Source organism: Oncorhynchus masou, chromosome 12 (assembly GCF_036934945.1).
Source record: "Oncorhynchus masou masou isolate Uvic2021 chromosome 12, UVic_Omas_1.1, whole genome shotgun sequence".
Taxonomy (NCBI): Eukaryota; Metazoa; Chordata; class Actinopteri; order Salmoniformes; family Salmonidae; genus Oncorhynchus; species Oncorhynchus masou.
Window position 1 is genome coordinate 58,814,134 of NC_088223.1, and position 26,184 is coordinate 58,840,317.

The 26,184-nt window shown below is 41.2% G+C and overlaps 1 protein-coding gene across 1 annotated transcript; it reads right to left on the bottom strand.

Moving 5' to 3' along the window:
* Positions 1 to 716: 716 nt before the first annotated feature.
* Positions 717 to 24,955, bottom strand: LOC135549175 (glycine receptor subunit alpha-2-like). Its single transcript, XM_064979215.1, has 10 exons — positions 24,756 to 24,955; positions 23,729 to 23,856; positions 22,761 to 22,828; positions 22,444 to 22,667; positions 22,151 to 22,233; positions 21,814 to 21,951; positions 21,110 to 21,324; positions 20,058 to 20,216; positions 3,167 to 3,277; positions 717 to 1,627 (listed from the first exon to the last, which is right to left on the bottom strand). Exons 1-10 carry the CDS (start codon positions 24,812 to 24,814, stop codon positions 1,358 to 1,360), a joined length of 1,455 nt encoding a protein of 484 aa, XP_064835287.1. The 5' UTR covers positions 24,815 to 24,955; the 3' UTR covers positions 717 to 1,357.
* Positions 24,956 to 26,184: the final 1,229 nt, after the last annotated feature.

Here is a 26,184-nt window from a genome sequence, read left to right on the forward strand (position 1 = left end):
TGTTTGAAGCTGGTATAGAAAAATTAAACTTAGGATCGGGAAACATAGAAATAGCACACACAAAACTGATCTACTGCCTCTTAGACCTGTTTTCAATGAGAGCGACTGATCTATAACTCACATTCTGTGAAATTTGGTCAGGTTGACCAAAAAGATACATTGCAGCTTTAAATATGTCTAGTGAAGCTTGGGGATGGTACCTTCGCCCGAATTGACTTTCAATGGTGTGAAGCAAATGCTACATAGTCATCTTGCTTGGGGGCAGAATGTTTAGTTGTTAAATACCTCTGAAGGAAAACAAACTAGATAATGCCTATGTATTATTCAGTGTTTCTAATGGAATAGTTGTGGATTTTACATTGACTCAGGAAGATGTACGCTTCATCCTGAACTTTCATTCCCCTCTTATGTATGTTTTCATTCACTGACTTATAAATACTTCCTCAATGGAAGCAAGCTTAGAAACATTGAGACATCTGCATGAATTTGTAGTGGTGACAACAGCCATGGTTTTATATTTAAACAAATTATAAATTTTCACACGAGCCATTGACATTTTTTTTAAAAACACCCAAGACGAGGTGCATAAAGAAAAGGCAGACAATTAACGAAGAACATCGCCTAACTAGACAATTCAAAATGTCCAGCGTTCACTTCTGTTGATTCATGTACCAATAGTACTGTCCCATTACATAGTATTCAATATTAGGTTGAAATCATTTGTAGGGATTTATTAACAATTTGCCAATAATGTAATGTGGCAGGAACGAGTACAAAATACAATTCCGGGAAGGGGGGGAATCCAACATTTCTATGCAGTCCTGCCTCAATATCTGGTCTTGTGTTTGCTCCATGAGAGTGACATTAAAAGTATCCGTAGTACAAGGACTACAATATTTGTGCTAATTAGTGCATTTCATTGGAATTGTAAAAAAAATAGAAAGTTAAAGGGGCAATATGCGTTTGGCACATATTTTTGGACTTAATTTAGATATACTCATTTGATTCTTAATGTTTTTAGGCTAGTGCTTTAAGTTTATCATGTAGGGTCATTAACTGCATCCATAGTGGCCTACACATTTGAGTGGTTATATCTCTCCAGCCTAATCCCATGGTTGTTTACCAAATCAGTGGCGAGGTGGAAACAACTGCAGATTGCCCCCTTAAGGATGATACTTGGACTACATCAGGTTTGCTAACTTTAGTGAAAAAATGAATGGAACTGGACATGCAGTCAATTATTTTTCCATTGGCACAGCGAATGGATTTGACATTGTCTGTAAAAGTGTTCTGTGGAAGACTAGGTTCAACTCCGTATTGGTTTTTAGTGCTGTAATTCAGTCCTCGTGTTGGTTTGTCACAGAGTAGCTCGGATGGCTTCATTCCGCAGCACTTTGTAGGTGAGCCAATAGAAAACATTGAAGCAGAGAAAACTCAGAGGGAACACAGCCCTAGATATGGTGTCGATCCTTTTTGCCCGATCTACAAACTGCCTGCGGATGTCATACAGTGGGAACCCATGAGGTAAGGCCTGAAAGATCGGGGCGTCCATCTCTGGTGGTGCATCTCCTGCTACTCCATAACTATGGAGAAAATAGGCTTGGCTCTGCTCCACCAGCTCCTGCTCCTAAGAAAACAAAAGGAAAAGGGCCAAATGTCTGTCACCCTCAGTCATAACCTGCAATATTTTCTCCACATTACTTGCCGCATACTGGATTATGATTGAACTCTTGCAAAGTCAACAAGGCCTTTGTAAGAATTGGATTTTGTGATAAATACATTTCACGAGGTTAAACAGACAACCTCAACACTAAGTGAGATCTACAGTGCCTTCAGAAAGTATTCACACCCCTTAACTTTTTCCGCAATTAAAGTGTGATAGAAAAAAAATATTTAATTGCAATTGTCAACACAATACTCTGAAATTGGAAGATTTTTATTTTATTTTTAATGAATGGAAAATAAAATGTCTTAGATAAATATTCAACCTCACTGAGTCAATACATGTTAGAATAACTTGTGGCAGCGAATACAGCTGTGAGTTTCTCTAGGTAAGTCTAAGGGCTTTGCTCATTGGGATTGTACAATTTTTCAAGTTAGTTGTTGATCATTGCTAGACAGCCACTTAATTCTTGCCATAGATTTCAACCCTAAACTTTATAAACTAGGCTAGTCAGAACCAGTCAACATTCAATGATTTTCCTGTGCTTCTCTATTCCATTTATTTGTTTAAAAATAACTCCCTAGGCCTTACTAAAGAAAAGTAAACCTGTAACATAACGCAGCCACCACCATGTTAGAAAATATGAAGAGTGTTACTCAGTGTTGTTGGATTTGCCCCATACACAATTCTTGCTATTCAGGACAAAAAGTACATTTTCAGTTTTACTTTAGTGCCTTATCGCAAACAGGATGCTTGTCCTGGAATATTTTTTATACTGTACAGGCTTTCTTTTCACTCTATTTATGTTAGTATTGTGGAGTAACTACAATGTTGTTGACCCATCCTCAGTTATCTCCTATCACAGCCATTAAACTGTTAAAATCACCATTGGCCTTATGATTAAATCCCTGAAGGAAGTGCACCTGTATCTTTGTAGTGACTGGGTGTATTGATACAGCATCAAAGTGTGATTAATAACTTCACTATGCTCAAAGGGATATTCAATGTCTGCTTTTTTCTTTACCCATCTACCAAAAGGTGCTCTTTTTGCGACCCATTGAAAAACCTCCCTGGTCTTTGTGGTTGACTCTGTGCTTGAAATGCATTGCTTGACTGCAGGACCTTACAGATAAGTGTTTTTGTGGGGTACAGAGATGGGGTAGTCATTGAGCCCATGCAACTTGTGACTTAAGCACATTTGTACTCCTGAATTTGTTTAAACTAGCCGCAAGGGTTGAATACTTATTGACTCAAGACATTTCAGCTTTTCATTTATTAATTTGTAAACATTTCTTAACAATTCCACTTTGATATTATGGGGTATTGTGTGTAGATCAGTGACACAATCTCAATTTAACCTCAGGCTGTAACACAATGTGGAAAAAGTCAACGGGTGTCAATACTTTCTGAAGGCACTACCATTTTGTTTTTCTAAGTGAACAAACAGTGGAATACCCCACTAAACTAAACTCCAGTCAGCATGAGAAATGTAGGAGTTTTTACCCTGGCACAGACGCTGCATTGCTGAGGGCCAGGCAGGGTCCCCTGGGAGGAGTTGTTGCCTGGCAAGTTGTTACCTTTCACTTGGCTGCTCTCCCCACTTCCACTTCTCTGCTAATAAACCCAGAGCAACATGGAGGTCTAGCAGGCATACATGAATACTGTGATTCAATCGAAACAACATGCAATGACACATTACTGATTTACATTCATTTTTCAAATGTACATTTAGTAAAGTTGTAATAACTTGTAACTGGTGGTATTTGCGGTCCGTAATTACAGAGGTGTAACAACAAATGCTTGTTACCATGCATGTTACAAATGGGCAAGTTTCTACTAAATTTACCTATTTAGTGTTTAGTTTCTTCCCTGCTCCGTCGGATTTAGTGATAACTGTCACAAGGACTATAATCTCTTGTGCACTGGGTGTCTGAGATTAAAGATTGGAGGCTCAATAGGCTCCAATTACCAAACCAGTGAATGTGCACTCTTCATTTTTGCTAGCACTTGCCACAAAAAAGTACCATCTGGGTTGACCTGGTTAAATTTACAATTACAGATCAGACATAGGTTCACTTTACCGACTAGGGTCTACCATACAAGTGTCATCCCATATTATTTATTTACAGTTGAACCACTCCACAAATTTCTTGTTAACAAACTACATTTTTGGCAAGTTGGTGAGGACATCTACTTTGTACATGACACAAATTTTTCCAACAATTGTTTACAGACATAGTATTTCACTTATAATTCACTGTATCACAATTCCAGTGGGTCAGAAGTTTACATACACTAAGTTGGCTGTGCCTTTAAACAGCTTGGAAAATTCAAGAAAATTATGTTATGGCTTCAGAAGCTTCTGATAGGCTAATTGACATCATTTGAGTCAATTGGAGGTGTACCTGTGGATGTATTTCAAGGCCTACCTTCAAACTCAGTGCCTCTTTGCTTGACATCAGGTGAAAATCAAAAGAAATCAGCCTAGACCTCAGGAAAAAAATTGTAGACCTCCATGAGTCTGGATGATCCTTGGGAGCAATTTCCAAACACCTGAAGGTACCATATTCATCAATACAAACAATAGTATGGAAGTATAAACACCATGGGACCACGCAGCAATCATACCACTCAGGAAGGAGACGCGTTCTGTCTCCTAGAGAATAATGTACTTTGGTGCAAAAAGTGCAAATCAATCCCAGAACAACAGCAAAGGACCTTGTGAAGATGCTGGAGGAAACAGGTACAAAAGTATGTATATCCACAGTAAAACGAGTCCTATATCGTCATAACCTGAAAGACCACTGCTCCAAAACCTCCATAAAAAGCCAGACTACGGTTTGCAACTGAACATGGGGACAAAGATCGTACTTCTTGGAGAAATGTCCTCTGGTCTGATGAAACAAAAATAGAATGGTTTGGCCATAATGACCATTGTTATGTTTGGAGGAGAAAGGGGGATGCTTGCAAGCCAAAGAACACCATCCCAACCGTGAAGCACGGGGGTGGCAGCATCATGTTGTGGGGGTGCTTTGCTGCAGGAGGGACTGGTGCATTTCACAAAATAGATGGCATCATGAGGCAGGAAAATTATGTGGATATGTTGAAGCAACATCTCAAGACATCAGTCAGGAAGTTAAAGCTTGGTCGCAAATGGGTCTTCCAAATGGACAATGACCCCAAGCACCAAAGTTGTGGCAAAATGGCTTAAGGACAACAAAGTCAAGGTATTGGAGTGGCCATCACAAAGCCCTGACCTCAATCTTACAGATATTTGTGGGCAGAACTGAAAAAGCGTGTGCGAGCAAGGAGGCCTACAAACCTGACTCAGTTACACCAGCTCTGTCAGAAGGAGTGAGTTGGGAATAAATTGGGAATTCACCCAAATCATTGTGGGAAGCTTGTGGAAGGCTACCCGATACGTTTGACCCAAGTTAAACCATTTAAAGACAATGCTAGCTAATACTAATTGAGTGTATGTAAACTTCTGACCCATTGGAAATGTGATGAAAGAAATAAAAGCTGAAAGGAATAATTCTCTACTATTATTCTGATATTTCACATTCTTAAGATATATTGGTGATCCTAACTGACCTAAGACAGGGAATTTTACTAGGATTAAATGTCAGGAATTGTGAAAAACTGAGTTTAAATGTATTTGGCTAAGGTTAATGTAAACTTCCGACTTCAACTGTATATTTTAATACAACTTGTGTACATTACCCATTATGACAACCTGAACCTCCAAGTGAGAGGATAAATCCATAAGTACAATGTAACTTCTAGGTGTGATACAGGATTTAGCTGTTTAGAATGAAGTGTATTTTGAGGTGAACTTACATAGTACATTACCCATCCTGACAACCTGGTCCTCATTTTAAGGCTTCCGGAAGCACCTTCCAAGTGGGAGGATAAGCACACTAGTACACCAGAATGCATGTAATATCTGTATGTCCAATGCAATTACTAGGTGCTACACAGGATTTAGGTAGTTAAAATTTAGAGTATGTTGGGGAGTACTTGTAATTAATGTGTACTTATATTGTACGTTACCCATCCTGACCCTCATTTTAAAGCTTCTGGAAACCCCATCAACGTGAGAAAATAAACACAAGTACACTACAGAGTACATGCAATATCCTGCAGGAATCCTGTAGAATTGACAAAATCCTGCAGTGGTATGACTTGTCCTGCAGAAATGTTGAAAATTCTGCACAAACATGACAATTCCTGCAAGAATCCTGCAGGACCAAAACCTGCAGGATATGGCAATTCCCGCAGAACCAAGTAAATCCCAGCACGAATCCTGGCAAACCGCCCTTAGAAAAAAAGATTACAGTCAGAGTGCAGTATAACTGCAGTATGTTGCAAATACTGCGTAAAGTCATTTTTACTGCAGTACTTTTACAGTGTAACTGCAGTTACAGTGCAGTATAACTTCAGTTACGGTGCAGTATAACTGCAGTTATTCTGCAATTACTGCGTCCAAAATACCACAAGGGTGAATCCTGCAGGATTTTGATATTCCTGCACGGTTTATGGTGGCGCACAATTGGCCTAGGGTCATCCTGGTTCGGGGAGGGCGGCGCACAATTGGCCCAGCGTTGTCCGGGTTAGGGGAGGGTTTGGCTGGGGTAGGCTGTCATTGTAAGATAAGAATTTGTTCTTAACTGACTTTCCTAGTTAAATAAAGGTTAAATAAAATTGTAAAAATTCAATGGCAATTCCTGAAGGACCAATTCCAGACCGAATCCTGCAGGATTTTGATATTCGGTAAGGCCATTTCAGATAGTCAAACTACTGGAGGAGATAAAGTGTGTGTGTGGTGGAGTGCACATCATTTTGTATATAGCTAGCTAGTTTTTGATTACACAAAAATGTGTTTTAAACTTTCCTTTACAATCTACAACAAGAAGATGCACGGTCATGTGACATCTTGGTCACCATAACAACAGTTGAGAAAATGGCTGCCAGGCAGTTTAGCTAGCAAGTTCAAGTACTGCTAATATAACTTGTCCTTTTTTAACAGGTAAAGAGTTAGAGAAACATACTAAAACTGCAACAAATGTCTATATAAACATGTTAGGGGTCGCATAGTTATTTTTTAATGTTGTTTGCAGAATATTTTATGAGTAAATTAGCTATCTTAGCTAGCATGTGCTCTACATAGCGTTGACAAAACAAAACATTTAACTTTTGCTTCCATGGAAAGTGACAAATGAGGTTTGATATCCCCCTGCTCTGTCGCTTTAGTACTGTTGTCACAAGTTAAGCTATAATGTTTCATTGCTTATTGGCTTGCACTTGACGACGGTAACCAAGTCACAAGACTGATCATGACATATAACTAAGGAAGTGATTGAATTTAAGTGGTAAAGGGGGTTAAAAGCAATGTTTAAAACAATGTTCCAAATTGCATACTTGCGTTTTCCCGTTCTTTCAAGGGTGATCTTCCAAGAACACCTGAGAGATCATACCGTCTAGTATAGGAGAACACAGAGCGCTTAATATCTGCTAAATTTGAAACGTACTTTGACATGATCTCTAACCTAAATAGGAAACTGCATCATCATGCAGCCGACACCAACAAAACTTTTATGCTAGCTTGCTAAGTGACTATGCATAGATAACAAACAGCAAGTAGCAGCAATGTACAAAACAAATGGAGGGGGGTGGGGGGTCAATGTAAATAATCTGGTGGCCATTTTATTAATTGTTCAGCAGTCTTATGGCTTGGCGGTAGAAGCTGTTATGGAGCCTTTTGGTCTCAGACTTGGCTCTCCAGTACCGCTTGTCATGCGGTAGCAGAGAAAACAGTCTGTGACTTCTGTGACTGGAGTCTGAAAATGTTTTGGGCCTTCCTCTGACATCGCCTAGTAAATAGGTCCTGGATGGCAGGAAGCTTGGCCTCAGTGATGTACTGGGCTGGACGCAGTAGCACCTTACGGTCAGATGCCGAGCAGTTGTCGTACCAGGCGGTGATGCAACCGGTCAGGATGCTCTCGATGGTGCAGCGGGATAACTTTTTGAGAATCTGGGGACCCATGCCAAACCTTTTCAGTCTCCTGAGGGGAGACCTTGTGCCTTCTTCACGACTGTCTTGGTGTGTTTGGACCCTGATCCCCTAACTCTCCACCCGCTCCACTACAGCTCCATCAATGTTAATTGGGGCCTGTTCGGCCTGCTTTTTCCTGTAGTCCACGATCAGCTCCTTTGTCTTGCTCAATTTGAGGGAGAGGTTGTTGTCCTGGCACTACACTGCCAGGTCTCTGACCTCACTATAGGCTGTCTCATCGTTGTCGGTGATCAGTCCTACCACTGTTGTGTCGTCAGCAAACTTAATGATGGTGTTGGAGTCATGCATCATCATGTGGGTGAACAGGAAGTACAGGAGGGGACTAAGCACACACCCCTGTGGGGCCCCAGTGTTGAGGATCAGCGTAGCAGACGTGTTGTTGCCTACGTCTTACGACCACACTGATGAGTCTAAACATGTAGGTATTAGACCCGGTCAGGGAGAGGTTGAAAATGTCAGTGAAGACACTTGCCAGTTGGTCTGTGCATGCTTTGAGTACACATCCTGGTAATCGATCTGACCCCACGGCTTTGTGAATGTTGACCTGTTTAAACGTCTTGCTCACATAGGCTACCAAGAGCGTTATCTCACAGTCGTCCATAACAGCTGGTGCTCTCGTGCATGCTTCAGTGTTGCTTGACTCTCAGCGAGCATAAAAGGCATTTAGCTCATCTGGTAGGCTCGCATCACTAGGCAGCTCGTGGCTGGGTTTCCCTTTGTAGTCCGTAATAGTTTAAGCCCTGCCACATCCGACGAGCGTCAGAGCCGGTGTAGTAGGATTCAATCTTAATCCTGTATTGACGCTTTGCTTGTTTGATGGTTACTCTGAGGGCATACCGGGATTTCTTATAAGTGTCCGGATTAGCGTCCCACTCCTTGAAAGCGGCAGCTCTAGCCTTTAGCTTGATGCGGATGTTGCCTGGAATCCATGGCTTCTGGTTGGGATATGTATGTACGGTCACTGTGGGGACAACGTCGTCAATGCACTTATTGATGAAGCCAATGACTGAGGTGGTATACTACTCAATGCCATTTGATGAATCATGGAACACATTCCAGTCTGTGCTAGAAAAACAGTCCTGTAGCGTGGCATACGCGTCATCTGACCACTTCCATATTGAGTGAGTCACTGGTACTACCTGCTTTAGTTTTTGCTTGTAGGCAGGAATCAGTAGAATATAATAATGGTCAGAATAAGGGAGTTAGGCGCAGGAGAGCAGAATTTTGGTAGCAAACGGAGCCTTTTATTTAGGCGAACAAAACACAAAACACACAGCACAAAGAACACTAAACACAATACGGGTCGACATAACCCAGAGCAACCAGTCTAATGTGCGCATACACAAAACAATAAACAATTTCACACACAGACATGGGGGGAACAGAGGGTTAAATACATGACAAGTAATGAGGGAAATGTAAACCAGGTGTGTGGGAAAACAAGACAAAACAAATGGAAAATGAAAGGTCGATCGGCAATGGATAGAAGACCGGTGACGTCGACCGCCGAACTCCTCCCGAACAAGGAGAGGAACCAACTTTGGCGGAAGTCGTGACACTGTGTGTGGGGGAAAGGTGGTCTATAGTTTTTTTCCTCTGGTTGCACATGTGACATGCTGGTAGAGATGAGGTAAAACATATTGAAATTTTCCTGCATTAAAGTCCCCAGGCCACTAGGAGCACCATTTCTGGATGAGAATTCTTGTTTGCTTATGGCCTTTTACAGCTGGTTGAGTGCAGCCTTAGTGCCAGCATCGGTTTGTGGTCGTAAAAAAACTGCTACGAATAATATAGATGAGATCTCTTTTGGTCGATAGTGTGGTCTACACTGTACATTCATACATTGTACAGAGGCAGAAGCAAAAAATAAATAATTGTAAAATAAATAATTTTGCTTGCTGTTTAACAATGATAAATAGTCAGGATAGTGGGGTTTCGCTGTGAAGCTAAAATTACATTGCATTAGGACCACTGGTGTTTTATTTCCAATGAGCAGGTTTGCATTGTGATAAATTCATACAACTATAACACCCATGCATATTATTAAATGATGCTGATGTTCACGATTAGCTTGGTTTTATATTCACCTTATGCAGTGAGGTGACATGATGCAATACAACTAGATTAGAAGGCCTAGACCAGGGGTACTAACTATTTGAGGTCCAGTCGCACACATTTCCTAGGTGTAAATAATAATAATTTTGCACGCCCAATTTTTCAGTTTTTGATTTGTTAAAAAAGTTTGAAATATCCAATAAATGTCGTTCCACTTCATGATTGTGTCCCACTTGTTGTTGATTCTTCACAAAAAAATACAGTTTTATATCTTTATGTTTGAAGCCTGAAATGTGGCAAAAGGTCGCAAAGTTCAAGGGGGCCGAATACTTTCGCAAGGCACTGTACATGCCGGAAGGATGAATTTTGACTATACCAGCCAGAATATAGCATGAGCTTAAAGTATGGCGACTTGGTATGAACTTTGAACTCTTATTCACTAAAGAAGTGCTACCCCCTCAGCCCGCTAAACGTGGGCTAGGAGAGGATGGACAGAGTATCATATATAATATATATAATAATATATCCCATTTAGCAGACGCTTTTGTCCAAAGCGACTTACAAGTCGGCTGGGGCCACTACTTTTACATATGGGTGGCCCCAGCGGGAATCGAACCCACGACGCTTGGCGTTGCAAGCGCCATGCTCTACCGACTGAGCCACACAGGACTATCAATTCTACCACGCTCCAGTTCACCACTAGACAGTCTTCAGAGGACCAGAGATCTATGCTGGACAACCCGGCCTCCCATCTACGACCAACCGATCGAAGCGCAGCTCAGAGTAAATATTTATTGCATTTTCCTTTTTCAAATGGGTGATAATTTAGAATGCATGATACTGTATTTACGATAGCATAGCTTCCCTCTTTGTTACTCAGTCTTCCCGCTCTTTCACTCAAACCTAACCCCCCTCTCTTTGTGTAACCAGCTGTCATATCTGTTCCGTCCACCAGGGACATCTTGGGTCTATACATAGTCAATGGTAGGCTTCGAGGGGACCGCTATGGTAGGTACACCTACAGCTCATACCTTGGCAGTAGTACTGTAGATTACTTTGTCACTGACATCAACCCAGAGTCTCTCATAGTGTTCACAGTCAGCCCACTGACACCCCTATCAGATCACAGCAAAATCACAGTCTACTTGAACAGAGCAATACTAAATCATGAGTTATCAAAGCCAAAGGAACGGCATAATATTAAGAAATGCTATAGATGGAAGGAAAGTAGTGTAGAAACTATTAGGCAACATATTCATTCCATTTTAGACAACTTCCTGGACAAAACATTTCACTGTAATAGTGAAGGTGTAAACTTGGCAGTAGCACATCAGAAATCATCTCAATGCAATTGAAGAATCCATGAAATCTAACCACTTCTGGGAAAATAGGAACCCACGAAACAAACAACAGCACGAAGCGTTATCTATCCAAAATGGAGATGTATGGATAAACCACTTCTCCAATCGTTAGGGCTCTATAACAAAGAACAAACAGCAAAAGCATATAAATGATCAATAAAACATCTTAGAGTTAGCTATTAAAGACTACCAGAACCCACTGGATTCTCCAATTACATTGACTGAACTACAGGACAAAATACAAACTCTTCAACCCAAAAAGGCATGTGGTGTTGATGGTATCCTAAAGGAAATTATAAAACATACAGACCACAAATTCCAAATGGTTATACTTAAAAACTCTAACATCATCCTCAGCTCTGGCATTTCCCCAATATTTGGAACCAAAGACTGATCACCCCAATCCACAAAAGTGGAGAAAAATCTGACCTCAATAACTACCGCGGGATATGCATCAACAGCAACCTTGGGAAAACCATCTGCATTATCAGTAACAGCAGACTTGCACCTTTCCTCAGTGAAAACAATGTACTGAGCAAATGTCAAATTGGCTTTTTACCAAATTATTGTATGACAGACCACGTATTCACCCTGCACACCCTAATTGACAAACAAACGAACCAAAACAAAGGCAAAGTCTTCTCATGCTTTGTTGATTTCAAAAAGCTTTTGACTCAATTTCTCATGAGGGCCTGCTATACAAATTGATGGAAAGCGGTGTTGGGGGAAAAAATATACAACATTATAAAATCCATGTACACAAACAACAAGTGTACAGTTAAAATTGGCAACAACAAAAAACATTTATTTCCACAGGGTTGTAGGGTGAGACAGGGATGCAGCTTGAGCCACACCCTCTTCAACACATATATCAACAAATTGGCAAGGGCACTAGAACAGTAAGCTGCATTCACTTCTGTCATCATGAAGTGCTTTGAGAGACTAGTCAAGGATCATATCACCTCCATCTTACCTGCCACCCTAGACCTACTTCAGTTTGCATACCACCCCAACAGGTCCACAGACGATGCAATTGCCATCACACTGCACACTGCCGTATCCCACATGGACAAGAGGAATACCTATGTAAGAATGCTGTTCATTGACTACAGCTCAGCATTCAACACCATTAGTACCCTCCAAGCTCATCAATAAGCTTGAGGCCCTGGGTCTCAACTCTGCCCTGTGCAATTGGGTCCTGGAATTTGACGGGCCGCTCCCAGGTGGTGAAGGTAGGAAACAACATCTCCACTTCGCTGATCCTCAACACTGGGGCCCTACAAGGGTGCATGCTCAGCCCCCTCCTGTACTATCTGTTCACCCATGACTGCATGGCCATGCATGCCTCCAACTCAATCATCAAGTTTGCAGACGACACAACAGAGGTGGACTTGATTAGCAACAGCAACGAGACGGCCTACAGGGAGGAGGTGAGGGCACTTGGAGCATGGTGTCAGGAAAACAACCTCTCACTCATCGTCAACAAAACAAAGGAGATGATCGTGGACTTCAGGAAACAGGAGCACCCCCATATCCACATAGACGGGACAGGAGTGAAGGTTGAAAGTTAAGTTCCTGGGTGTACACATCACAGACAAACTGAAATGGTCCACTCACACAGACAGCATCGTGAAGAAGGCGCAGCAGTGCCTCTTCAAACTCAGGAGTGGTGAAAAAGGCGCAACAGTCACCTATAACCCTTACAAAGTTTTACACAATTGAGAGCATCCTGTCGGGCCGTATCACCGCCTCAACCGCAAGGCTCTCCAGAGGGTGGTGCGCTCTGCCCAACACATCATCGGGGGAAAACTACCCGCACTCCATGACACCTACAGCACCTGATGTCACAGGAAGGCCAAAAAGATCATCAAGGACAACAACCACCCGAGCCACTGCCTGTTCCCCCCGCTACCATCCAGAAGGCGAGGTCAGTGCATCAGGTGCATCAAAGCTGGGACCTAGAGACTGAAAAACAGCTTCTATCTCAAGGCCGTCAGACCGTTAATCAGCCATTACTAACACAGAGAGGCTGCTGCCTACAAACAGACTCACTTTAATAAATGGATCACTAGTTACTTAAATTAATGCCACTATAATAATGTTTACATATCTTACATTATTCATCTCATATGTATACACTGTATTTCATACTATCTATTGCATCTTGCCTATGCCGCTCGGTCATCCATATATTTACATGTACATATTCTTATGTGTATTAGGTAGTTGGTGTGGAATTGTTAGATTACTTGTTAGATGTTAGATATTACTGCAATGTCAGAACTAGAAGCACAAGCATTTCACTACACTCACATTAACATCTGCTAACCATGTGTATGTGACCAATAAGATTTGATTATCACCCAGCCTCACCCAACTAGAATCTGAAGTAAAATGTCTACTGTTTGCTGATGATCTGGTGCTACTCTTCCTCACCAAGAAGGGCCTAAAGCAGCACTTCGATCTTCTGCACAGTTTGTCAGACCTGAGCCCTGACAGTTAATCTCCAAAAAAGGTCTAGTTGCCAGGACGACAAATGCAAATTCCATCTAGACACCATTGCCCTAGAGCACACAACAAACTATAACTAAACATCACCACCACAGGTAACTTCCACAAAGCTGTGAATGATTTGAGAGAAAAGGCAAGAAGGGCCTTCCACGCAATCAAAAGGAACATCAAATTTGACATCCCAATTATGATATCTCAATCAGTTGTAGAACCCATTGCCCTTTGTGGTTGTGAGGTCTGGGGTCCGCTCACCAACCAAGAATTCACAAAATGGTACAAACACCTGTGTGTACAACACCAAATAATGCATGCAGAGCAGAATTAGGAGGAAACTCCGCTCTATCCAGAAAACAGAAGCTGTGAGAGTCTACAACCACCTAAAAGGAAACGATTCCCAAACCTTCCATAACAAAGCCATCACTTACAGAGAGATTAACCTAAAGAAGAGTCCCCTACACAAACAGACCCCACAGAACTCCAGGACAGCAACAGAATTAGACCTAACCAAATCATGAGAAACAAATATTATTACTTGACACATTGGAAAGAATTAACAAAAAAACAGAGCAAACTAGAATGCTATTTGGCCCTGAACAGAGAGTACACAGTGGCAGAATACCTGACCACTGTGACTAACCCAATGTTAAGGAAAGCTTTGACCATGTACAGACTCAGTGAGCATGTCTTTGCTATTGAGAGAGGCCGACAGTAGGCAGACCTGGCTCTGAAGAGAAGACCGGCTATGTACACTCTGTCTACAAAATGAGGTGGAAACTGAGCTGTACTAACCTCCTGCCAAATGTATGACCATATTAGAGACACATATTTCCCCTCAGATTACACAGACCCACAAAGAATTCAAAAATAAATCACTTTTGACAAACTCCCATATATATTAGGTGAAATACCACAGTGAAGAACAAACACAAATGTAAATACAACCAATATTTATGTTTATTTATTTTCCCTTGTTACAACACTGTACATAACCATAATAAGACATTTCAAATATCTCTATTCCTTTGAAATTTGTGTGTTATGTTTACTGTACATTTTTTGTTTATTTCACTTTTGTTTATTACCTATTTTACTTGCTTTGGCAATGTAAACACATGTTTCCCATGCCAATAAAGCCCTTTGAATTTAATTAAATTGAGTGAGTGAGTGAAAACTAAATGTACATACTACCTCAATCAGCCTGACTAAGCGGTGTCTGTATGTAGCCTCGCTACTTTTGTAGCCTCGCTACTTTTGTAGCCTACTTTTATATAGCCTGTCTTTTTACTGTTGTTATATTTATTTACTAGGTCCTGTGTGGCTCAGTCGGTAGAGCATGGCGCTTGCAACGCCAAGCGTCGTGGGTTCGATTCCCGCTGGGGCCACCCATATGTAAAAGTAGTGGCCCCAGCCGACTTGTAAGTCGCTTTGGACAAAAGCGTCTGCTAAATGGGATATATTATTATATATTTACTTACCTATTGTTCACCTAATACCTTTTTTGCACTATTGTTTAGAGCCTGTAAGTAAGCATTTCATTGTAAGGGCCACTACACCTGTTGTATTCGGCGCACGTGACAAATAAACTTTGACTTGATTTGGCCGTTGGTTGAGGGCAATCCACCACTGCTTTCAATTTTCCAGGATCCATCTGAACATTGCCCTCAGCAATGACATATCCCAGAAAGGTGATTGCAGAGCGGTGGAACTCACTTCTCGGCTTTCACAAACAGTTGGTTCTCCAGGAGGCGCTGAAGGACCTGTCTGACATGAAGAACATGTTCTCGTGCAGATCGGAAAAAAACAGGATGTCGTCAAGGTATACGAACACAAACCGGTTGAGCATGTCCGGAAGCACATCATTGACCAAAGCCTGGAAAACATGCCGACAGGAGATGCAGACAGACGGCCCCAGTGGCAAGAGACTCCTCTATGTACTCTTCCATAGTTTTGGTCTCTGGTCCGGACAGAGAATACAATCGATTCCGAGGTGGTGGAGTGCCTGGGAGAAGAGCAATGGCACAATCATAAGGACGATGTCATGGTATTCTGTGGGGATAGCAGAGACATCCACAGTCTTGCTTACATCCAGAGGAAGGCGACTTGAGGAAGGCTGTGCTGCTTGAAGGCAGTGGGAATGGCAAAATGGGCTCCAACCCAGGATGAAGCTTGTGGTCCAATCAATCATCGGATTGTGATTTTAAAACCAGGAAAATCCCAAAACAACCGGAACATGGGGAGATGCAATGAGGAGGAACTGTATTGTCTCACTGTGGTTACCAGAAACCCGTAATTGAATGGGCACAGTACAGACAACAGTTATTATTCAACCTTTGGAGCATTCCCCAATTGATAACCTAGCTCTTCCCAACTACATAGGCTCAGGAGTATCCAACTCACCCGTCGTAGATTCCCGAGAGGGCTCTGTTGGCTTCGAATCCTCTCTGAAGAGCTACCTTCGGAAACTTCCGGATTCCCTCGGAGGTGAACGTGCCAAAGCGGGTGCACAAGTGTGCCCGAGACCAGATCTCCTCTCACTCTTGCATTCCCTTAGGCATCCATCAATTTTAATGGTAAGGGCGATAAGGGAGTCCAGATCCATTGGCAATTCCCGAGTAGCTAGCTCATCCTTCACCTCCTCAGATAATCCGTGCAAATAAGTATCAAAAAGAGACTGCGGATTCCAGGCACTCTCGGCGGCCAACGTGCGAAAATCAGTCCGCGTAGTCTGCCACACTATGGGAGTTGACGTAAGTCAAGCAGTTTACTGGCCGCCTTTCTCCCAGAAACCGGAGACTCAAATACCTTTCTCACGTCTGCCATGAATTCCTCCAGATGACCACAAATGGCAGATTGTTGCTCCCAAACTGCCGTAGCCAAGAGAGCACCCATCCCAACATTAGGGTAATAATATATGCTATCTTCGATCTGTCTGAAGGAAACAAAGATGGCTGTAGCTCAAAAATAAGCGTGCACTGAGAAAGAAAACCCTGGCAGGATTCACCGAATATCGCTCCGAAGGAGGTAAGCGGGTTTCTGGGGAGTGGGTTTCACGGGGAGTCGGGATAGGCTGTACAAACTCACCACAGATAGGGGGAAAATACCTGGGTGATTACTGGGTGATTGGGGTTTTTCCAGAGATGGCAGGTAGCCTCTGAGCTAACTCCCTGATTTGCTCTATAACAGCCTTTAACCCATGGTCATGGAGTTCCGTCAAGAACCTGAGCCCTTCCAAAAGGCCCTGTACCAGCTTCTCATGTCTCCTAATGGTGGCTTCCTGCAGGGGGAGAGTGTGGCGGAGCTGGTCCAAGTCTGCTGGTCTGTCATGGCCAGTTCGTACTATCAAGGCACAAGGCGAGACCCAGATGCAGACACAGGAGGCAGATGGTTGGAGTCTTACAATGTTTATTAATTCAAAGGGGTAGGCAAGAGAATGGTCGTGGACAGGCAAAAAGGTCAAAACCAGATCACAGTCCAGGAGGTACAGAGTGGCAGAGAGGCTTGTGGTCAAGCAGGCAGAATGGTCAGGCAGGCGGGTACAGAGTCCAGAAACAGGCAAGGGTCAAAACCAGGAGGACTAGAAAAAGGAGAATAACAAAAGGAGTACAGGAAAAGCATGCTGGTTGACTTGACTAAACATACAATACAAACTGGCACAGAGCGACAGGAAACACAGGGATAAATACACTGGGGAAAATAAGCGACACCTGGAGGGGGTGGAGACAATCACAGGAAAAGGTGAAACAGATCAGGGCGTGACACCTGGAGCTGTCAAACGGATTTCATCAGTGTTGGAAAACGTACACGTGAAATTCACCCAGTAAAATACTACCTGAGTAAAAATCTAAAAGAATTTGGTTTTAAATATACTTAATTATTAAAAGTAAATGTAATTGCTCAAATATACTTAAGTATCAAAAGTAAAAATATAAATCATTTCAAATTCTTTATATTAAATTAAGCAAACCAGACGGCACCATTTTCTTGTTTTTATTTATTTATGGATAGTCATGGGCTATTGCCGTCACTCAGACATCATTTACAAATGAAGCTTCTGTGTTTAGTGAGTCCGCCAGATCAGAGGCTGTAGGGATGACCAAGGATGTTGTATTGATAAGTGCAGGATTTTGACAAATTTCCTGTCCTGCTAAGCATCTAAAATGTAACGAGTAGTTTTGGGTGTCAGTGAAAATAGATGGAGTAAAAAGTACATACTTCACTACATTCCTAAAAAAGTAAAAGTAAAAGTTGTCAAAGATATAAATAGTAATGTACAGATACTCTGCAAAAAACTACTTAAGTAGTTTACACCACTGGATTTAATAAATAGACCATTTTATAACTTCAGTTTATTGTTGTTGGAGACTTGTGTTATTATGCAATTATTAATGCCAATGTTTAGTAAAGTAAATTGAAAGTTATTTAATTGTGATCATGGTTACAGTTCTATCGCAATTTTTGATATCATTTTTTAATAGAATGCATTCGATTGAAGGTAACAGTTAGATTGGGCTATGGGTAAAGAAAACACTAGCTGTTGTTGACAAGCATAGGCCTAGTCAGTTCATATTATATAATTAAGTGATTGAAATGATGACCCCATTCCACCAGGCTATTGGGCAATGGAAGCACTTCTTACGTCAATCTCCTTGCTATTCATGTTGAATAAATTAGCCTGTCAATTTGAACTAAGCATCTTGCCTAGGCTACTGTAGGCTGAGATGTAGGCCTATCAGGCGTTATCAGGCGTTATAGGCTACCTGTATCTAGCTAACCAAACCATAGCAAAGTTCAATTAGAATCATAAACCCAGATTTTAGTCAGTAGGCCTAGCCTATGCCTGTGGAAATGACAAGTCAATCAAGCAAATAGGCCATTTATAGCGGTTTGTAGTCATAACATCTGGCACATAATAAGGGCACAATGGCTAGAAAATAGCCTAACATTTGTTTTCTGAAGTTTAATAAGGGCAAATTATATTTTCTCTTGCAACATATTCAAATTCCTTTATTAGTCACATTATAGCTTACAAGAATTATTATTTTGATGTAAAACCTTCTTAGGTTGTTAGAAGTTAAGTCGATATCCCTTCTTATTTCACTCGATAACGTTATTGAAAAAGGGTTTATTGGCTAAATGTGGCAACTTCTCTCTTGCTGTGAAAAAAAACATTTAGGCTAGCTTTCAGGGCATTTTGAGTAGTCTTTGGGCTAGAAATTTTAACTAGACCGGGTAACTATGGGGCAAAACATACAAGGTTGGCTTAGATTATTGACATGTAAACTATATTTAATTTCCAATGTTTATTAAAAACATTAAAACATTTGCACAATGAGCACTTGTTGTCCCTCATGTTGTCAATGAGGTGGTCGGTTTTCAATTGGCTTACACTTATCACATGGTTTGTACAGGCTGAAATATGGTGCGTTTGGATGCTATCAGAAACTTTAAGATTTGTATTGAGCATTCGTTGTTACACCCCTGTAATTACAAACTGCAATTTCCCCATGTTGTTATTACAGTGTAACTATGAATTATTACAATTAATTACAATACTTGTTACAATGTAACTATTACACTATAATAAGGACTACTTAAAATGAAGTGTTACCAGAATTGTCATAATATTGTGGGCAGGCTAGCTCTGGAGCTACACACAAACTACTACCACAATTCAGTTAAATAACTCCTGACAAAAAAATGTTTTAGATCATTCTCTTTTGCGTTACTTGTTTACTTACATATTTGTCTCATTATTTTGAGATGCAAAGGGAAACGGCAAGCTAAGCTGTTGTACAGAGCACATATAGACAGAAGAAGAAAGAAAAGGACTTGAATTTAGCACAGGCCAGTGGATCTGTGGATCTCCCAGCATGAGATACGACAGCCAGCTGAACTGTGTAGCTGCTGCATAACTGGGCTTAGATGGAATAGCAGGTGACAGCAGCCTGAGGGGGTGGGCTGCACAGGGGCTTGTACCAATGATTTATACACTAGATGACGGATAGGGGAGCACTGAGTTAAAGCCACCATGCCGCCATCTTGGCACTCCCCCATTGTTGTAAAAAAAAACATCTTGGAAGCTATAGAAATGCAGTTTTTGGGCCCAAAAAATATTAATGTCTACATTTTTTTTTTGCCAAATGTATTCATTACAGACACCTAAATGCATACTTTTTTGTATAACTAACCTTACTGACACTCTACAACATTTAAATACTTTTATGTCCTTGAAACATTTAATTGAAATACTGCACAATTCCATTCATTCCTATGGATGATTGCTTTTACTGGGGAGTGCAAATATGGCTACCCAGTGGCGTCAAAGCCTCTCAATGGCCAATACATAGCATCAGCAATGCAATGTTTATATACATCATTGTACTGTACTCACAGTTCTCTGCCGCTGTTGTTCTTTGATCCTTTTCCTCAGTCTGAAGAACTCTTTGTGCTGCCGTGAAACAAAGTTTACTGCTGCATACTCCAGCAGTGCAGCGAACACAAAAAGAAGACACACAGCCATCCAGATATCAATGGCCTTCACATAAGACACCTACACAACCCACAAAATAAATTAATAATGGTTAGAATCACAACTTTAACATGCAGGTAAACAACACGGTGATGGTGGTCTTAGTATAGGAACGTTCCCACCACTGAAATAATGTGGGGGCCTCCCGAGAGGCTCAGTGGTCTAAGAAATTGCATCGCAGTGCTAGCGGTGCCACTAGAGATCCTGGGTTCGAGTCCAGGCTCTGTCACAGCCGGCCGCGATCGGGCGGTGCACAATTGGCCCAGTGTTATCCGGGTTAGGGGAGGGTTTGGCCGGCAGGGATGTCTTTGTTCCATCGAGCACTAGTGACTCATGTAGCGGGCGGGGTGCAGTGCACGCTGACATGGTGGCCAGGTGCACAGTGTTTCCTCCGACACATTGGTGTGGCTGGCTTCCGGGTTGAGTGGGCTTTGTGTCAAGAAGCAGTGCGGCTTCTTCAACCCAACGGTTATGTTTCGAGGACGCACGGCTCTCGACCTTCGCTCTCCCGAGTCTGTACGGGAGTTGCAGCGATCCCAAAGATTTTTTAACTAGGCAAGTCAGTTAAGAACAAATTCTTATTTTCAATGACGGCCTAGGAACAGCGGTTTAACTGCCTGTTCAGGGGCAGAACGACAGATTTTGTACCTTGTCAGCTCAGGGATTTGAACTTGCAACCTTTCGGTTACTAGTCCAATGCTCTAACCACTAGGCCGCAGCAATGAGACTGTAACTACCAATTGGATACCACGAAAAAGGGGTAAAAAATAAAATAAATAATGTGTGGATTGGGAATTACGTATAGAACTGGTAGCTTCTGAGTTAAAACATATTTTTAAATAAATGTTTATTGACTATATGTTGGTTGTCCTGACAAAACACCTGAGCAGAATACAATATCACTTCTCTCTGACCTTAGGCAGGGATGCCCTGGACCCAGAGCTTTGGGTTGTCATGGTGAGCACTGTGGTGATACCAAGGCCCACTCTAGCTGGGGCGGCATCCATGTTGATCCAGAAGGAGACCCAGGAGAGGATAACGGTTAGCAGGCTGGGGATGTACATCTGGATCAGGTAGTAGCCCATCTGTCTCTCCAGGTGGAACTTTACCTCAATGCAGGCAAATTTACCTGCCAGCATGCCAAATGGTTGGAGATTACATTTTTTATTTTATTTTTATTTCACCTTTATTTAACGAGGTAGGCCAGTTGAGAACAAGTTCTCATTTACAACTGCGACCTGTGACACTGTCATAAGGATTGGACCCTTTAAAAAAAATGTTTTGCCTAAAATGACATACCCATATCTAACTGCCTGTAGCTCAGGACCTAAAGCAAGGATATGCATTCTCTTGATACCATTTGAAAGCAAACACTTTGACGTTTGTGGAAATGTGAAATTAATGTAGGAGAATATAAGACATTAGACCCCCCCCATCTTTGAAATGCAAGTGAAAGGCCAAAATGTATGTCTGTCCTTGGAAATGTTCTTGTTACTTTCAACCTCATGCTAATCACATTAGCCTACGTTGGCTCAAACGTCCTGCGCGGGGACACCGATCCTGTAGAGGTTTTAAGCAAAGTGTGGCAATAGCATACCATTGGGAGTCCAGAATCTACCTGTGTTGTAGTGCTTGGTGCAGTAGCCCAAGTCTTTCTCCTCCTTCAACACAAACTGAGGAAGCATCAGGTCATCAGCCACCTGGACAGGACCAATGTCCAGCCACTGGAAACACAGGTCATTCATGGTGTAGCCAACTAGAGCACAGAGGAGAAGAAGGGAGAACATGGGTTTCTTTTATTCATGGTATAGCCAGCGACAGAGAGAGTTTATTTATAAAGTTGTCAACAGCAAAAGCCTGTCTAGTCAAGTGGAGAGAATGGGGAAAAAGAGGCATCAGGGAGTGAAACTAGCCAAGTGCAAAGAATAGATAAAAAGAGGGAAAAGAAAACTCACAGCTTTCCAGCTGCATAGAGCACGTCTGAATGTCCATGGGGAAATTCATCAGATCCATGGGGCAGGACAGGATCAGAGTTAACCTGGCTCACAGAACCAGAAGCACATAGTGAGAAGATGAATCGAAGACAGGTATGGGGAGCTTGGTACAATCTAACATTACCTGTGGCTTCAAATTGAGTGTATAAAGTCAAAGATGTGAACTTTTGCTAATTATTGTTACTGAACACATTATAACATTGTATTATTATCTATCATTATGAGGAGACTACTGTTTTAGAGACACCGGTCACCTGATACTGTAGAGGACATTCCCATCTTGGAATATCCGCAGCAGTTTGTTGTCTGTGGTGACTTCGTGAAAGTTTGCCCCCTTTTCATTGGCAAAGAAAAGGTCAGGTTTCCAGATGGAGTCCAACATGGAAGGATCCAGGTCCAGAGAGTCATCAGGGTACTCCTTATAGGCCAGTCGCGGGTCATTCCATTGTTGACGTAGAAACACATTGAGACGATAATCCTATGGAAGTTATTGTATAAAAGAGACTATTAAATGGAGCGAACAGCCACTGTTTGGATGAAAGGTGGATGACGATAGTGAAAAGACCCTCACCATTGTGGTTTCTGTGATGGATCCAAAGCTGTTGATGAAGAGGTTAATGGTGACATTCACAGGAGGACCTGAAAAATCGTCCATAAGAAACTCAGCCATTCATATGTAATATATCTGTAATATAAATATAAATTCCATGTTTCACTTTATGCTGCTTTCTGAAACAGGCAGTGTTCTTAGCTTCAGATGTACAGTAAAATGCATTACTTGTACATGTTCATTCATACATGTTTATTATCTCACTGAAAAGATGCAGCATCTGTGGTAAACACAAACTGATCAGAAAACATTTTCAGGTCTACAGTATCTAAATTGCAATGACATGAGGATTGTATTGTCTACCATTGCATAATGGAATAACAGCTTACAATCATATTGTGGCAAGTTGTCTTGTATTAGATTGAGTTATCACAAACAGACAGAATAAAATGGTGTTGTCATTTCCAATACACTCCCATTAGTATATTGCATCTCTCAACTACTGACATCCTACATTTTTCATAATATAATTTCCTAAGAGGGTATAATTTATTAATTCTACTTGAGTTACATTAGTGTATTTATAGACATCAGCAGGGAGTTACCCTGCAAGGCATGTACTGGCATATTTCAGTGATGTGGAGCAAGCATGAAATATATATGACGAGATGTGACCCCTGAGAAATGAAGAGGAAGTATGTCAGAGAGAATCTGCTGGCTTCGTTGGCTGTGAAGAAACAAAATAAACTAGGCCTGTGGGTGAACATGCATTCAAAATGACACTTCTAACCAAAAACAAACACTCTTGAGTTATTCTGGGTTCAAGTACCACAATAAATAGAAAGTGGAAATCTTTCTGATTTATGTCACGTTGTGTCTTAGATTTATTCTGTAAAACTACTGTACTATACCCACCTGTTTAGGGTGTACTATACGGTAATGTGTATTACTGTACTGTGTAATCTACTGTACTATGTATTGCAATATACCTTTGAAGTTGGGTCTAATGCGGGCGTCATACCCAGATGTCCTTCCCATAAGTTTATCCAGAAAGTCAGATGGGGAAGGGGCCTTCCCTACCCTGCTAGGTGGCTTCATCTCCTTACAGGACCCAGGCCTGCCAGAGGGGAGGAGGAACCGGGAGAGGAAAAGCAGGAGTGCTATTATCTGGAACTGATGGGCAACTACTGCTTCAGATGATGGCCACGATAAAGGTGATTTGAGTCATACAGGTGAAGGTGAGGAGTTACACTCTGTATCTCAAGTGATTTTCCGCTCAAATATTTCTCAGAAGACATAAGGAAATAAGATATGCTCTTTTGTATTTGCCATCTTTTTGTAATGAACCACATGCACTAAAGTAAAGTCGTTTTTGGTAATACAATTGTAATATTCATATAATTACAATTAAAAGGATGGTAGTTCAGTGGGAGTGATCGGTTATATATTATATTGAAATTAGAAACGCGCAGGTCATGTAGCTTGCCCCTCCCTCTATGTAGACTGTTGTATATCTCATCCAATGGACAACATCCTCCAACATCCAACATCCACCAACATCCTCCTCTCCACTGTGGCTTTCCCAACATTCCAAGTCGTCTCTTTCTGTCTCTCAGCGGTTTACAAATCCTTGTTATTAGTCATTCCTTTTACAAAATGCAATGTAAAACATGCTTAGCTCGTCACCTCAATAAAATATATATGTTACATATGTTCCTTAGGCACATTTAAATAACATGAACCTTTCAAATAACTATATTTCTCTGTAGGTAATTAGCCTGATTTTCATATAATTGGCAAAACATTGTAAATTCCCTATGGTTCAACAACTTCTCTCACTTCAAAAGTAGCTGATCTATATTTCTTCATATTATTACACATTATAAATGTACACTGAAACAACATATTTCATTTTTTTTTGTCTCCTCCCCAATTTGACTCAAAACAGCCAGCGGCATAGGCTATAATAAAACAATAGTAAGCCTAAGGTCATGACAATATTTAGATGTGTCTTACCTGCCTTGTAGAAAGCAGACAGACGAGACCCATACCATCCATGGGACTAGTGAAAGCATTCTCTGCTTACAGCAATACACATAAAATAAAGGACAATTTTATTAAGTATTCAGAGGCATATAACTCAGTGAAGAGTCTGTGAACCTATGCAGAGAACCATGGTATTGCTCCGCTACCCAGACAAATCCTTATGGAGCCCTCTAACCCTCCCGCTCTCTGCAGGTGTAACATCCAAGATGATGCTTGTCTATAACTCAAGGTCTGGGGAAGTTTTGCTATATGAGAGTTTGTGTGGAAGAACACAAGCTTTATCTCTTTTGCATGGCCACATGCATGCTGCAGGAATTACGTCAGGAATATTTAAAGAGACAGTAGCATTTTAGACTCTTTTCAGTGCACTTTTTGGGCCCAAAATACCTTGAGATTTCATCTAATGATGGCTTTAGACTTTGAGCACAATTTGGATCCACACTCTTATGATGGCATTTTATGTGGAATAAATCATTTCCTCCCCCCACAAATAAAAACACATTCATAACAGAGAACGTGGACATACATTCCCCAAATATATATGTATAGATACTTCCATTATTAGAATAGTAATTCATTTCAATAATTATTTAGTAAATAAATACTAATTGGTAAAAGGGATTTTGATTTTGAAGTCTAGCATGAGAAGAGGGGCACTCAAGGCAGTCAAATGCAATAATCAAGGGTACAAAGTTAAGGAAATTACTTTCAAGGAGTCAGATAAAAAAGGGCAAAAGGGGAAGAAATTTTGCATATTTATTTCTTATGATAAATGTTAGTTGTCTCAACTAGTTAATTAAACTCTCCCTCGAAGGGTTACATTTTCTGTTCACAGGTTAATCACTTCAGTATCTTTGAACACCTAGATAAATTACAACACCTATGTAGTAACCCCCCCCCCCCCCCAAAAAAAATACATATATTGCACTTCCCTTTTACCACAAGTACAAACTTTGCTGATAAATACTTTGAGGGAAAATGTACATGATATGATTGTGTAGTTGTCTCACCTAGCTACAGTACCATAAGATGAATGCATTAATTGTAAGTTTCTCTGGATAAGAGCGTCTGCTAAAATGTAAATCAGATTTACAGTAAAAGTCAGACATGAGGCGGCAATACATCTCACACAGTTTTAAAAATAGTAATTATGCCTACGACTACCTTAGCAACAGGGATGTAATCTGCACATGTTGTCATAAGACCTTTCCCTCACATCTGTAAGACCTTTCCCACCTTCCCACTAGAAGGTCTTTAAGAGCCAAAGTGTTAGCGGATGGGGAAAAATCATTACAATCATGAAGTAAGTTTTCTGCATGTAAAACCATTTCCAGTCCCATAGTGGCAGCCTTCTTTAGATCATAACGTATTCTGCAGAGCATACTGCAGACCTACTTTT

What these genes read in the sequence shown, in the direction of transcription:
- LOC135549175 (XM_064979215.1), bottom strand. Translation starts at nt 24,814, where the DNA reads ATGCTTTCACTAGTCCCATGGATGGTATGGGTCTCGTCTGTCTGCTTT. An exon ending in CCATCACAGAAACCACAATG is followed by an intron (nt 22,668 to 22,760) that starts GTGAGGGTCTTT and finishes TAACTTCCATAG; the next exon opens with GATTATCGTCTCAATGTGTT. An exon ending in AACAACAGCGGCAGAGAACT is followed by an intron (nt 3,278 to 20,057) that starts GTGAGTACAGTA and finishes TGGGTTTATTAG; the next exon opens with CAGAGAAGTGGAAGTGGGGA.